At 37.2% G+C, this 15374-nt stretch overlaps 1 protein-coding gene across 1 annotated transcript in view; it reads right to left on the reverse strand.

Moving 5' to 3' along the window:
• KCNH8 (potassium voltage-gated channel subfamily H member 8) overlaps positions 1-15374 on the reverse strand; it is a 354043-nt gene that overhangs the window by 13369 nt on the left and 325300 nt on the right. The window contains exons 13-15 of the mRNA XM_047875370.1: positions 13173-13531; positions 11243-11349; positions 8519-8595 (exon numbers count right to left, since the gene is read on the reverse strand). Coding sequence (XP_047731326.1) covers positions 8519-8595; positions 11243-11349; positions 13173-13531 — 543 coding nt within the window. The remainder of the gene's footprint in view (positions 1-8518; positions 8596-11242; positions 11350-13172; positions 13532-15374) is intronic.

Consider the following 15374-nt stretch of genomic DNA (forward strand, 5'->3'; position numbering starts at 1 on the left):
TGAGCAGAGCGAACAAATTCAAGACCTTTAGGTGCTTTCATAAGCTAAAATATGTGGACAGTGTCTGTTCTGGAAATGTCCTCTGTAGGACAGCTGGGGTCATTTGTGATTGCTTTAAGAAATTGGAACAGAGGAAAGGGAAGGGACAAAGGAAGTTAATCATGATGATTAAGGGTCTGTACTTCATGTCACATGAGTAAAGTTTCAAGGAAGAGAGAACATTTATAGAAGAAAAAAACATGCCACAGAATGGGGAGGAAGAAAGATATTAGCTACCTCCAAAATTTAAAGTATTTTCATTGAAAAAACATTTACGTAGCTTTTTCTATTCAACTCAAGAGGGACAGAAGAAAAATTAATAAAAGTCTTTACAGAGAGTTATATGAGCTAAATATAGAGAATAGGTTTCTAAGAGCTAAAGTAATTGAGAAATGAGGTTGGTGGCCATCAGAAGCATTTGGAGAATTAAAAAAAAATACAGATACCCAGTGACAACTCTAGAGGTTCTGAGATTTAGTTGGTCTATGCTTGGCCAAAGGAATAGTTATTTTAAAAGTAGTCATTATTTTATATATTAATTTGTAAAAATATCTATAATCCTGTAAAAAAACATTCCTTGAGAATCTGAAAGCACAAGTAGGTTTGGGAACCAATTTCTTTGAGGCATAGTGAGTTCTTACTACAGACAATACTCAGGCAAAATAACTTCTTGCCAATAACCTCAGAAAGAAAATTCTCATATAGGGTGAAAAGCCAGAATAGGTGGCCTCTGAGATATCTCCCAAATTTCAGATTTTATGATTCTACCACAATATGAAAATACAATAATATCAAAGCTGAGGTTGCTTAAATATTTGTTTCAGAATAATTCTTCTACTCATTATTTATAAAAAATTGATTATTTCAAAATCTATCACGTGGTCATATAAGCATAAAAAGGAAATGTGACTAATTTAGTACTGATTTATGATATTGTGTTTATTTATAATTGTGCACAAGTAAATGGGAAGTGTCAGTGTCCATTTCTCTAGGTGCTTAATTGTTCTCCAATAAAAAGACTTAAAAAAACCCCCAAACTTTCACAAGTTCATATATGCTTATTTCCAAGTCCTTATTTGAAATACAGGATATTCTCTGTTGCACTTCAGTAAAGTCTCAGTATTTTAACAATAACAAAAATAGTGACAATTTTGAGGCAATTCACAGAATTCTTTGGAGACATAATCCAAGTTCTCAAGAGCCTTGGGGAAGGAAGAAATGTACGTGTGAAAATAACGTAAATGTACATAAAAAGTAAATACTGAATGGCAAGATTAGAAAGCAGGTCTTAAAGCTTAAAGAAGGGACTTAAGAATTGGGATTCATCATAGAAGAATCAAAAAAATTCATAGGGTATTGGAGGCAAAATCATAGCTCTTTTGAAAGATGTATGAGGTTCTCCTTTTTACACCGGGAAATTCATGGGGGCGCCCGGGTGGCTCAGTCAGTTGGGCGTCTGACTTCAGCTTAGGTCATGATCCACAGTTGGTGGATTTGAGCCCCGCATCGGGCTCTGTGCTGACAGCTCAGTGGAGCCTGCTTTGGATTCTGTGTCTCTCCCCCTCTCTCTCTGCCCCTCCCCGGCTCACACTCTCTTTCTCTCTCTCAAAAATAAATAAACATTAAAAAAATTTTTTTTAAAAAGGGGGAAATTCATGTATTGGGGGAGGATAGGAAAGAAAATTTCCCTGTAATCACTTCCGACTATAAGATTCTATTTAAAAAATTTGAATATTATTTGTAGCTGTTGGATTGGATCAATTATTGAACTTAATTTTCCTATTGATGAATGGAAAATGGCAGGGGGGCATATTCTTTTAAAAACATATCAACTTACAAATTATTTAGCAAGTATGGGAGGGGAATACCCATATCCATCTTTTTAAAAAATAACCACTTATTCTGAAACTATTGGTTAGTAGTAAGTAAATAACTAGTTACTACTAACTGGCTAATTACTAGTAATAAGCAATCAATAACTAATTGTTTAAATTTCATTTGATTTTTTCTGTACTTGCTTGAATACATAGTAACTCATTTTACTGAATATTTCCCATTTGTATTTTTAGAACAGATTCACTTTCCAACCAGTTTTGCTCCTTGGAGGCTGACTTGTATGAACTCCATCAACAGGCTCATTGGTTCTTTGGTTTCTGGTTGGGTTTGGCCATTGTAGAACATTAGCAGATCAGAGGGGGGTAGGAGAGGGAGGTTGGGGTATGTGTTCCTCCGGCTGCTTCCCTGCAGGGTTGAGGTGGGTAGAAGATCCCAACAAAGATCACAGCTCCTTTCAGGTGGCTTTTCACCCACCTTCCTCTGACTCAAGATTCTATAACCAGTCTCTACTCTGGGCCCTTTAGACCTAGGTGTTGTACTGACCTTCTGTTATTATCCCCACGGTGGGAGGGACTGTTCTATCCTTTGTGTTTTCTCTATACTCAACTAACTTCTTTGTAAGTACTCCTTTTATTAAGCCCTGCTCAAATTGCCCATTTGAAATATGGCATTGGTCTCCCTGGGGCCCTTACCAATATGTCCATTTAGTCTCCCTATTCAAAATTAGAAGAGGTCTATATGTAAGTGATCACAGGCCTGGAGGACCGAAACAGCTAATATCCAAAACTACATGAATGCGAAATTCACACTTCCCAGGAAAAGCTTTTGAGCGATTTACATATATTTTTTTCTTTTGGGAGATCCTCATTATTCTTTAGAGTATTTATTTATTTATTTATTTATGATCAGTAAACCTCTCACGAGAGATACAAATCTATCTATGCATACAAGCCTGAGAACTGAAAATAAGCAAAAAGTGTCCTGTAAATCATTAAATAGTTGGGTATATTCCAGTTTAGAAAGCTGTGTCCATGAAATGAATCATTATTGTCAATAATACTTATGTTTTAAAATGAAAAATGCAGAATGGCTTTGCCAGCAGTTAAATGGATTTTGTTTTTCTACGTCAACAAGTGAATGTATAGCTTTTTTTTATTTTGCTTTTGAGAATTGATGGTCAAGAGTTAAATAGGATCATGATGGGGAAGAAAAGAGATTGTATAGTAGGATCTTGGAATGGTCTTGCAATTCTGTCAGTGTGTTTCAGTTGAACCAATTTTCAATGAAAAGATATGATAACAGTAATTCAGAGGATTAAGGAATACCCTTTACCATAGGGTATTACTCATGTAGGTTTCCTTGTGTGAATTATTAATAGAACTCTAAATCTTCATAGCCATTTAGAAAAGTAGTAAAGCAACTCTTAAGAACAACTTCCATTATTGTTGTTTTATTTGTTTGACTGAAGCAGACTTTACTGATCTCATGATAGAAATTTGTAAATGTCACCTGAAAGTCACAAAGAACAAAAGAAAAAAATACATAAAATGGATATCACCAAAATTAATACTTTTGTGCTTCAAAGACCAGCATGTAGGGAATGAAAAGGCAACTTAAGTAATGGGAGAAGAAAACTGAATATCATACCTTGTATCTAGAACATATAAAGAATTCTTACAACTCAGGAATAAAGAAACAGCCCAATTTTAAAGTGGGTAAAGGACCTGGACAGACGATTTTCCAAAGAATGAACACATGGAAAGATCCTCAATATTAATAGCTATCCAGGAAATTCAAACGAAAACTATAATGAAATACCGCTTCACACACACTAGTGTGGTTAGAATAACAAAGTCTTATAATAACAAATAAAAAATTGTTGGCAAGGAAATAGGAGCCTGGAACCTTCATATGCTGCTGAATGTAAAGTGCTGCTGCTGCTTTGGGAAACAGTCTGGCAGTTTCTCAGATGTTTTAAACACAGAGTTACCATACGATCCAGCAATTCCACTTAATTACCTGAGAGAAATTAAAACATGTCCGCGCAAAAACTTGTGTGAATGTCTTATGAATGTTCACAGCGACATTATTCATATTAGCTGAAAAGTGGTAACAACACAAATGCCCATCAGCTGGTGAATGAATAAGCAAAAAGTGGTATATCCATACAATGGAATATTACGTGGGTGTAAAGAGAAATGAGGTATTGGTATGGCCACAACATGGGTGAGCCTTGAAAACCTCATACTAAATGAAAAAAGCTGGCCACAGAGGGCTATAATGTAAGATTCCACTTAAAGGGAATGTTCAGAACAGGCAAATATATGGGCAGAGAATGTAGATTAGTAGGGCTGAGGGTAGGGGAACTTCAGGCATCACGGGTGATGGCTATATGGTATAGGGCTTCTTTGTGGGGTAATGGTTTACAATGGTTGAAAATTGAGTATGGTGATGAATGCACAACTCTGTGAACATACTGAAAGCCTTCAGATTATACACTTTAAATGGATGAATTATATGATATGTTAATTATATCTCAATGAAGTTGTTTATTTTTTAAACAAAATAAAATTCTAAAAGTGTCAATCAGAGAATTCCAGTCAAAATGCCCTTTGTTGAGCAAGGATGATTTCATAAGCCACCTGCATTTTTTCATTTTGAAAATGAAGATTTGGCTATGATTATCTTTCCTGTAAGCTTCCATTCTGCCTAGTTTTATAATCATTTTGCTATTTATGTTTAGTGTAATATCAGGTAATGATTAAACATTGGTAAACTGGCATACTTAAGGTCTCTTAGCCCTTTAATCCTGAAGTCTCATAGAACAAGTGTTCTTTACATCAATACACTGACACTATTACATCAAACTATTTAGTTAAAATAAGATACACTGAAATATAAACAATATGCCCTTTCATTTTTCTATTTTAATTTTCTATTCTTTTCTTTTTTTTAATGTTTATTTTGAGAGAGAGAGGGAGAGAGAGCATGAGTGGGGGGAGGGGCAGAGAGCAAGAGGAGAAAGAGAATCCCAAGCAGGCTCCTTGCTGTCAGCACAGAGCCCAAAGCGGGACTCAATCTCACGAACTTTGAGATCATGACCTGAGCCAAAATCAAGAGTTGGCCACTTAATTGACCGAGACACCCAGGTGCCCCTCTATTCGGTAATTCATAGCAAGAGAAAAGTCTCAGGTAAAAAGTAGTCACTTTCATGATCAAATGTTTCCCTTAAGTCCATTCATTTTCATTTTCTTCCATTAACATGGACTAATTAGTCTGCACTGGGCAGGGAAGAGTAGGGGGGTGGGGGGTGCTAACTTGAGAGTTACCTTTTGTTGGATAGAAGTACAACCTTATATAAGGAGCAAATGAGTATTTGAGCCCTTATTAACAGAAGACATCATGCTGAATGGTTTACATATGGTATTAGGTCCTCACAACAATCCTATATTGCAGATTTCATCATTACCATTTAATAGAGAAAAAATCTGAACTTAGGAAAGGTGAACGCTTTGCTGAAGTCAGAGAGTTAATTTTATGAATAGGGATAAGAATATTTTTCTTTCTCTAAAGCTCATGCTCTTTCTCTACTAGTGTGTTTTATGTCTTATGCCTGCTGTGGCAGAGCACGTAGGTTCCCTTGGTAGGCTTTGCCGCAATGTCTTTCTGGGTCAGGCAGATTTCAGAAATGAGAAAACATTCTAACCCTTACCTACAAACCTTTTCAGAAATGGAGCATTTGACTTACACAGTCCATGTCCCCCACGGTGACATTTTGTTGTTATTTTTAAACAATTTCCTTAGAATTGCACTATTTCTTTGTCCGCTGTAGAGCAATGACAATGTTTTCAAAAGCGTTCTAATATTAGCAGCTGCCCTACATCTTTTAAACCCTTCACTGTTCTGTGAATGTAGGTTATTACCAACATTATTTCCTTTCTGATTTTTGTTCTGTATTTAGCCAGCTGATTATGAAATCTACACATCAATGAACAATGTCTTTATATCTTAAATGTCTGGGCAAATATCAGAATGGGGTTGTTGCTATGTTCTCAAACTTTACATAATGCTCGACATGCCTCGCATATATTGGGGATTGCCCTTTTTATTAAAGAGTTATTATTATGCAGTGCATCCCATGTTCATTATCAATTCTTCTCTTGTTTACTCAGAACAAGGAAAAGAATAAATGAAGAATAAAGCAATCAAATGATCACATGGGTGAGTGGCAGGATACAGGGGAAGTGGAAAAATTAGGCTTGGATTTTAAAAGACAGATTTTTTTTTGGCTACATAAACGACATTATAGGAGATAGGAGGAAAAAAACAAGTAGGTCGGAAGAAAAATAATTTTACACTTTGAAGCCAATTTGTATTTTCATTCTGCCTGTCTTAGTGGGTTTTAACTCACTACCCAAAGAGTCAAGACTATAAATTAAATTCTGTGCAAAGGATAAGATTTTTCTAACTTAAGCTTCAGCCATGAAGAAATCAGATATTTTCCTATAAGGAAAAACTAATTCCTTAGGGAAGGATAATTGGACCATTGATATTTTACCTTGCCCTTTTTATTTCAATATATGGCAAGATAAAAAGATTTATATCATCTCACTAGAAAAGCAATCATAAATACCGAATCACATTGGGGAAATATTTTGTTTTCCAAGTGGTTATCTGTTTTAACGTATCTACCACTAGTTCACACGGTCAAAGGAAAATCGTAGAGGGTGTGGATTTACAGCTGTGATTTGGGAAACTATGTACATTCCAAAAGGTGAAGATATAAACACATTTTTCCCCAGAATAATTACTGACTCTAGTATTTGAGCTAAGACATTGGTCAGTCAGTTCTTAAAACCATTAAATGATCTCACATATGAGGGAAAAGAATCCAAACAGTTCATATTAATTGGTGCTTTTAGCCAAGAAAAATATTTGAAAAGAAATTGTTCAATAAAAAGTTTTCTAACAGGGTATTTAGGTTTGTTTTGTTGTATTTAACAAGATGTTATTTACGATACCCAGTGTATGGCCAAGTCTTTGTGATTTAAGGAGTTTCAATCTGATTAGTTTTTCATTCCTATATTGTCAGTCTGCCCTTTGTCTCTCTTACGTCTTGTTAGCAACAATCTTACTCCCAGAGAAAGTGGGCGCAGAAGGAGAGACAGCAGTAAATCATAAATCTTCACTAAGCTGAAGATACACAGGTTTAAGAGAAACCTCTGGGCTTTATGACAAACTACCCAGTTTTCCATTGTTGCAGATAATTGGAAACTGATATGATAACATGATTTCATTTTCCACAAATCTTCCCAGTGTCAATAACTATTATATTTTTCGCTATGATCTCCTCAGGTAATCTTAGTCCTAGAAAGGGATTCTATTATGCTGTGCACACTGTCTGTGCCTGTCCATGTGCCCTCACCCTAGGTGTACCCGGAAGGTCCAGGTCTTCCTGCATATTTTTGTCTGATGAACCTTTCTAGTCTCCTCTGCAGTGAGGCCTGCATGAAGAGCAAGGGAGTCAATCTCTCAGGAACCACCCCCAATTCCATTTTTCCTTGCCTTATGGTGGAACAGTTTTGAATTGTCCTACATACTCTCTCAGTGGTCCCCAGCAGGATTGAGCCCCAGTTGCCCACAGAGTTAATTATCTTATTAACACGCCTTTCTTTCTGTGCTTCCCTTTCTCTTCTGCCTTACCTCTCTATCCTTTATGTTGCTTCCTGGGCCACCTCCCAAATAAACTATTTGCCTCCAAATTGTCTCGAATGTTTTTATTCAAGACAAAATTATTAAAATTTTTCGGAAGGGCACCAAAGTTAGGATAGTGATTCAGATATTGCCTTCTCTATTTATATGAGACGGCCAGAAAAGGCAAAAAGTAGGTAAGTGGTGACCTAGGGCTGGATGTGGGAACAGGGATTAACTATAAATGGCTACGAGAGGTCTTACTGCAGGGATGCAGGTAAAAGCATTCTAAAACTGATACGGTGACGGTAGAACTGTTCGATAAGGTTACTAAAATCATTGAATTGTACACTTGGAATGAGTGAGTTTTATGATATGCAAAATATATTTTAATAAAGTTCCTAAAAATTACCTTATTTCACATGAATAGATGGCAAGGTCCAGAGAGGTAAAGTGCTCAAAGTTACACAGCAAATATATGTCAGGGAAAAGAAGTGCATTTCAGGCCATTTGATTATTCTGAGAAATAGCATTCATCTTTGGATTAATCACCTTGCTTTAACTCATTAAAAATTAAAGTACATGAAAAAAGTGAAAAAGCACCAGTTATACCAAGTATCAATACACTTATGATGCCAATTAGTATAATTATCATTTAGTTAGTGCTCACTTTATGCTAAATGATTTGCCTGCACTATCTCAATTTCACAATGGGCCATAAGGTAGGCATAATCATTACCCTCTACTTACACGTGGGGAAATAGAGCATGAGAGAAAGTAAGGAACTTGTCAATGGTCACATAACTCACATGAGGCTTAGTGGGAATTCATCCATGGTGGTCTGACATCAGAGCATATGCCTGTAATTACTACATTATACTGCTTTTGCTGGTAACTAGGATTTATAGCTCTTACCACTCCAGCATGACCAAAGGAAGAGAAAGCTCCATACCTCACTGTTGAGTTTATTTATTTGCTGCTTGGTCTCCTCTGCTTTGATGAAGAGAACAGCAGCTCCAATCTCTGAGTCTGAAAAGTGTAACACACACAGAATGCGTCCTTTAGTAATAAACTTCATATGTGAGGATTAAGGCAGTTGAAATGGGTAAGGAAACCTAAGCTACTGCCTTTAACTCTTCCTGATGCCTGTGCACTGTAGGTTCTGTCTCCCTGGGATTGAACATGCTTCTAGTAATCCTCTGGATCCTGTCTGATACACGCCTTGAAACTGGGCACGTATCATGGTGGGGACCATGACCTCACTGATGGGATGTGTCCATGGCAAATCACCACCATGTTTCAAGATGACACATTTCCTCTTTTGTTTTTAAGTTTTTTTTTAAATGTTTATTTATTCTTGAGAGAGAGAGAGAGACAGAGAGACAGAGACAGAGAATGAGCAGGAGAGGGGCAGAGAGAAAGGGAGACACAGAATTGAAAGCAGGCTCCAGCTCTGAACTGTCAGCACAGAGCCCGACACAGGGCTTGAACTCACAAGCCATGAGATCATGACCTGAGCCGAAGTCGGACGGTCAACCGACTGAGCCACACAGGTGCCTGACATGTCCTCTTTTTTGACCATTCTCTAAAAATATATCAGAGCCAATGACTAAACCATAGAAAAGGGATGTTCTGTTCCTCCTCCTCTTTTTCTCCCCTAAATATTGATTCCTGTGTCCATTAGAGCCTCCCCACCCCTACCCCGCCGGCACCCAACTTCTATTTCAGGTGCTAAACTCTACTGCAGATTTCCTATCTCTTCCTGAATTGCTCTAAAAGATAATTTCTCCCATTTTCTGGTTCTCTTATCTCCACTTTTTTTTTTTAAACCTTGCTCTTCCAAATACATTTATTTCTGTCAGGGACAAAAGTACAGATAAATTATTGCTAGCTGGAGTAGAAAGGAGATATATATATATATATATATATATATATATATATATATATATATATAATTTTCATTTTGCAAAGTTAATCTATTAATTCAATGAATGATTAGAGAACATATATGGTAGGCTAAGCCTCCTTTAGAGGAGAGAACAATGAATAAAGAAAATCTAATTGACCCTCATGGAGTTTAGAATCTAGCAGGGAAAAGAGACATTTAAAAGGCAATTAGGTAATAGGTTTGAATTTCACATTAAGGGTAATAGGAAGCCCTGTCAGTGTTTTATGCATAGGATCAGAGTTATAAGAATAAATTTGTATTTTTAAAAATGTTTACTCTGAATGGAGAGCAGTGTGAGACCAGGGAAGAGACTCTGGTAGCAAAGCAGGCAAGAGATGGATGTGGCAAGGAAAAATATGGTGGCAGTAAGGATACAAAATCTTAGAATCGAGGGATATTTACGAGATAGAGCTAAGAAAATCTGTTGCTTGAGGGCATGAGTATCGGGCTACATACTGGGAAGAGGAGAAGAGAAGGCTAAGGAGATGGTGGGAGCAGAAATAGGTGGATAGACATGGTGAGGTTCTGTGCATCAACTCCAGGTCTAGGTGAGTCAATAAGGAAAACTTCCGGTTGGGACCTGCCATCAACTTTCGCAGCAAATACATCAGTGTGGCTATATGCTTTCTGTGCCTCTTTCCCCAGAGTAATATCAGCACATGTAAGTCAACTGAATGAATGAATCAGGATTGTTCACTGACATCTGCACTCCTTCTTTCCCTGTCTTCCATTCCCCCTGCACACCTCCCCTCCCCCACCCCACAGCAAGGAGGCTTGCAAGGACCCTTCCGTTTCCCTAGACGATAATGAGGGCCAGGAAGGACTGCTGAGATGGAATACTGCAATTCCACCCAAAGGAGACACACACACACACCCAGGACCGTACATTCAAAAGTCTTTACTGGGCTTGGCTTTGTTCATGGAGGGATTCACTAATTAGTAATGGATCCTGACACAAGGATCTCAGAGCTGAGTGGGAAGGGGAGGACAGAGCTGGCAGGGGACTGCTGGCCTTTCATCTTACAGTTTTCTGGTAATTGTTTTGGATAGCCTATGCTTGTTCATTATTCTCCCTTTATTAACTACAGGTGCGTCTTCTTTACAATTTCTTTGTCATTCCGGCCTTCATTATGTTGACAGATTACTTTTTCTGGGCAATGAGCTCAAGAAGGCAAGGGAGAGAGAGGAATCTGGGTTGGGTTTGGGAGTACCCTTACGTTAATCTTCCATCACTAGAGCACAGTGCTTCATATAGATCTCCCTCATTTCCAGCCTTCAAACATCCTTCTGAAGTTGTTTTATCCTTTGACAAAATGCAAATACAGGATCTCTCCTCAAGAAGTTGGATAAATATAACCTATGTTCCTATAGTATACAACCAACACAGCTTTTCTTCTTGGTAATGTTATTTTTGTGGATTAATCTGCATCTATCCTAAGAAAACATGGTCACCCTTTAATGAATAGCAGACATTTGAGTCTCCTAACACACCATTTACCTGGGCTGGTAAATGGCAGGGCATCTAGGCTGGACAGAGGAACAATTACAAATGATATCGTAATAACTTGGAGATGGCATAGACTCAAATCAAATTTTTCCATGGCATGGGTAAAGTTCTAACATGTGGGAAATACTCAGAGAATGGGAAGGCAAAAAAGGGTCAATGCCAAACGTTACAAGTTAAAAAGAAATACCACCCCTTGACAGAAGACTAAATATAGAGCTTACCTCCTAGAGGAGGAGAAACTCTGGGCTCTGGTCTGAGGCGTTCAGAGCCGAAGTCAAAAGTCTGGCTTTCCTCACTGCTGTTTCCATCTTCAATTCCATCAACGATCCTTTTTAAAATAAAGGAAATTGGTTAGTTGTGCATTTTTGCTTATAGGTTCCAGTATTTCTAGGAGACTTAAAAATATTGTATTGATTTCTAAATTCTGCAGTCTCTAAAGCTGTGCTCTCCAATATGGTAGCCATTAGCTTTGTATGGCTATTGAGCACCTGAAATGTGGCTCATGCAAGTTGAGCTGTGCTGTAAGCATAAAATGCACATTAGATTTTGAATATTTGAGTAAAAAATGCAAATGGTTTTATTAGTAAAATTTTACTATTATTTACACTTGAAATTAATTATTTGGGGCATAGTGAGTCAAATAAAATATATTATTAAAATTAACTTCACTTGTGTATGTGGGTTTTTTGTTTTGTTTGTTTTTTAAAAATGTGGCTACTAGAAAATTCAAAGTTACATATGTGCCTCACAATTTTAGCTCACATTATATTTCTATTGGACAGAAATGCTGTAGAATTTGCAAGCTTATTTATTCTTAGATTCAACACCTTAAGCTACTGCAGTCCTCTTCTCTGAGTTCATATTAAATCACCACTTCATCCAGAATTAAAATCTTTTAACCTAATGATTATGGCATCACATTAAATAACCTTGATGACACCTTTACTCTGAACCTGGACAAAACTCTGAAGTAAGAGTTAAAGCATTTCATATAAACGACTATTAGGACTTTGGCTAGTCTTCTTTCCTTGCTAAATGCTATTTAATGCACTCATTATTTAAAAAATATAAGTCTTTTGTAGAAAATATAAAGGTAACAAAATTAGAAAATAAAAATCACCTGAATGCACCACTACTGTTAGCATTTTGATGTATGTCCTCACAATCTTTTGCTATATATAAAAGGAAAAATGTTCTTCTTATAAGTTCAGGATAAACCTTTCTTTTTCAGTTCTGATATATTTCCCCCCTATTTAAAATTTACTGTCTTTCTTCTTATTACAAATTTAGGAAGGAGAAGAGTAAGGCAATGTTTTCAAATTACCATCCTCAACTGAATTCCTGAACTTCTAAGTGTGTTTTGCTTATTTAAAAAAAAAATCTCTCTCAATGGATGAATTGTGTTCTTCAAAAGAGTAGCTAAATATATTTAGAAATATCACTTGCTTTACAAGTAGAAAAATAGAATTTGAATACAGATTTCCAAACTTAATCTCTGAGATTTTGGACAAAATAGTATAGATAATATGAACTACTTTACAGGACTCTTGAGAAGACTAAATGTAATAGCGAATGTGAAATTACCTAGCAGAGGACATGGGACATAGGAAGCACTCAGTATTTTTTTTTCTTGCTTCTATTTATTGTCAGCTATGATGTGATTTTTTACTATTGCTTTTAGGCTCCATAGACCACTTCTTTCACATTTCTGAGTCAGGATTTTTCAGCCTCTCAATCATCTTTAGTTAATCCTAAAGAGAATTTTTAAAATTAAAAATAGAGCTATGCTGTGTTACCTACGGAAGAGGCCAGAAATAAAAGTAAGCTTCAGTTATCCACAATGATAAAGAAAATAGCATTGAAAATGAACATCAACACTTAGGTAGAGCTAAATGGATGAAGGGAGTGAAGAAGGCCTTCTGAACATTTAATGGACCCTTTCGAGAATGTAACTAAAACTATTGTCATACTGTATACACCTCCACGCAGAAGCAAAATTTACACACAAAATTCAGGAAAGCGGAAGAACCCAGGCTAGGAACCTGTGTGGTTGAGAGGCCCAGAGGGCTGAATAATTTACTAACTAGGTACCAATTTGAATAAAAGGCAGCCATTTTTACCTAGGAAAGAATTATATGATGTGATTCTTACCTTGGACTGAGGTCTGGGGGTCCAGAACTATTCAAAGCCGAAAGTTGCAATTTCAAGTTTCTCTCTTTCCTTTTTCCATGGTTAGGGGGGTCAGTTTCCTGTTTGTTTTTTGGGGAATTTGAACTGGAGACTCTGATAGGTGAGTGAAACGGCACTGTTCCTGAGGCCAGCTGCTTCAAGCTCAAGCCTAGATAGCTTTTACTGCTTCCCACCTTCTTGCTGCGTGAAGAGGAGGATCCCCTTGTGTAGATGGGAGAGAGGGAGGCTGTCTCTTCTTCCTCCCCTTCCTCCTCCTCTTCCTCATCTTCCACAATGGACGGGAGTCTTTTGTTGATGCTGCCATTTCCCTTGGGCTCTGACTAAATCAGTGATAACATAGATTAGTACAGATTGCAAAGGTCGCTTGAGAGGAATATCATTCATGCTGGTGGTCCTATCGAAACAACGTCAAATCTTTTAGAAACTTACGTCTCATGAAAACTTAAGACTTTGCAGATTTTGCTATTATTTATTCAGGTGTTCAATGTCTCGCCATTTCTGCTATTCCCCGGGTTTACCCTCTTTGCTATCCTGGTGTTGGTCGGCTAACACCTCTCTTGGTCTTCTTAAACTGTCCTGGTGGGAAGGGTGCATTTTACCAGCTTGGCATCTAGATTTTAATCAGTCTGTCATCGGTAATAAGATATGATGGCATGCTGTTAGGAGTAAGGACATTTTCAATTTTACTGGAATGTCTTGGGCCTTGTTATTTTAAAGTTATAGGGTCTTCAGTGGAACTTTATATGGAGGTCAACCAGAAAAGTATATTATCTTTGAGAATAAAAACCTTTCCTATTTTGGATCAGATAGATGGAATAAGATCCGCGGCATCCACAGCTACTCTGCTTCCTGCTATCTTTACTTTCAGATGTCAGTTGGAAGGAAATGGAGCAAACCATTTGGCCTGCTCCCCTTGAGAACCTTGGGAAAGGAAGAAGTCTTGCTAAACCCCATCTTAGACTCTGGTTTCATCCATGTTGTTGGAAATGGCAAGATTTAATTCTTTTTGATGGCTCAGTAATATTCCATTGTGTGTGTGTGTGTGTGTATGTGTGTGTGTGTGTGTGTATACACAAACCACATCTTCTTTATCCATTCATCAGTATATGGACATTTGGGCTCTTTCCATAATTTGGCTATTGTTGATAATGCTGCTATAAACACTGGGGTGCATGTGCCCCTTCTTATCTGGGGTTTGTATCCTTTAGATAAATATTTAGTCATGCAGTTGTTGGACTGTAGGGTAGTTCTATTTTTAGGATGGAACTAGAGAGTATTATGCTAAGCAAAATAAGTCAGAGAAAGACAAAGGACAAATACCATATGATTTCACCTATATGTGGAATTTAAGAAACAAAACAGATGAACAGAGGAGAAGGGAAGGAAAAACAAAATAAGATAAAAACAGAGAGGAGGCAAACCATAAGAGTCTCTTAACTATAGAGAACAAAATGAGGGTTGCTGGAGGGGAGGTAGGTGGGGTGACAGGCTAAATAGGTGATGGGCATTAAGGAGGGCACTTGTTGAGATGAGCACTGGGTATTGTATGTAAGTGATGAATCCCTGAATTCTACTCCTGAAACCAATACCACACTATATGTTAACCAACTTGAATTTAAATCAAATTTTGGAAGAAAAAAAAAACCCATCTTAGACTCTTGGCTGGAGTCATTCAACCTTTTAGACTCAGAAGAAGTGAGGGAGAGGTTGGATAAAGACAACGAAGATAATGATGATGGGGCAGGGCAGAGAGAACAACAAAGGCTAAGCTAGTGGCCCTCAATGGAGTCACTAGAAGAGTGGGTGTTTCTTGCTCTGCCCCAGACATGGCTTCTCTGCTCCAAAGGCTCAATTCAATTTTTTTTTTTTTTTGGTGCCTCATTTTCTTTTGAGGATACAATTGTTTCTACTTGCTCATCAATAATTTCTAATAGAAATAAGATAATAAGCTGAAAAGATCTAAGTGTGCTATTTAAATCTCATGAGCTGTCATGGTTATTACTTCATATTAATAAACAGTTGGTTTATTGGTATCTATTGATTTTCCTGTAACCATTATAATGATACATACAACAACAAAAAATGAACTTGAACATGTGGTGACTTTAACAGGCAACAGCCCATCCAGTTTAAAACTGGCCAAGCTAAGAAAAATAGTTTACT

The sequence above is a fragment of the Prionailurus viverrinus genome, chromosome C2 (genome assembly GCF_022837055.1).
Source record: "Prionailurus viverrinus isolate Anna chromosome C2, UM_Priviv_1.0, whole genome shotgun sequence".
In the NCBI taxonomy this organism is placed as follows: Eukaryota; Metazoa; Chordata; class Mammalia; order Carnivora; family Felidae; genus Prionailurus; species Prionailurus viverrinus.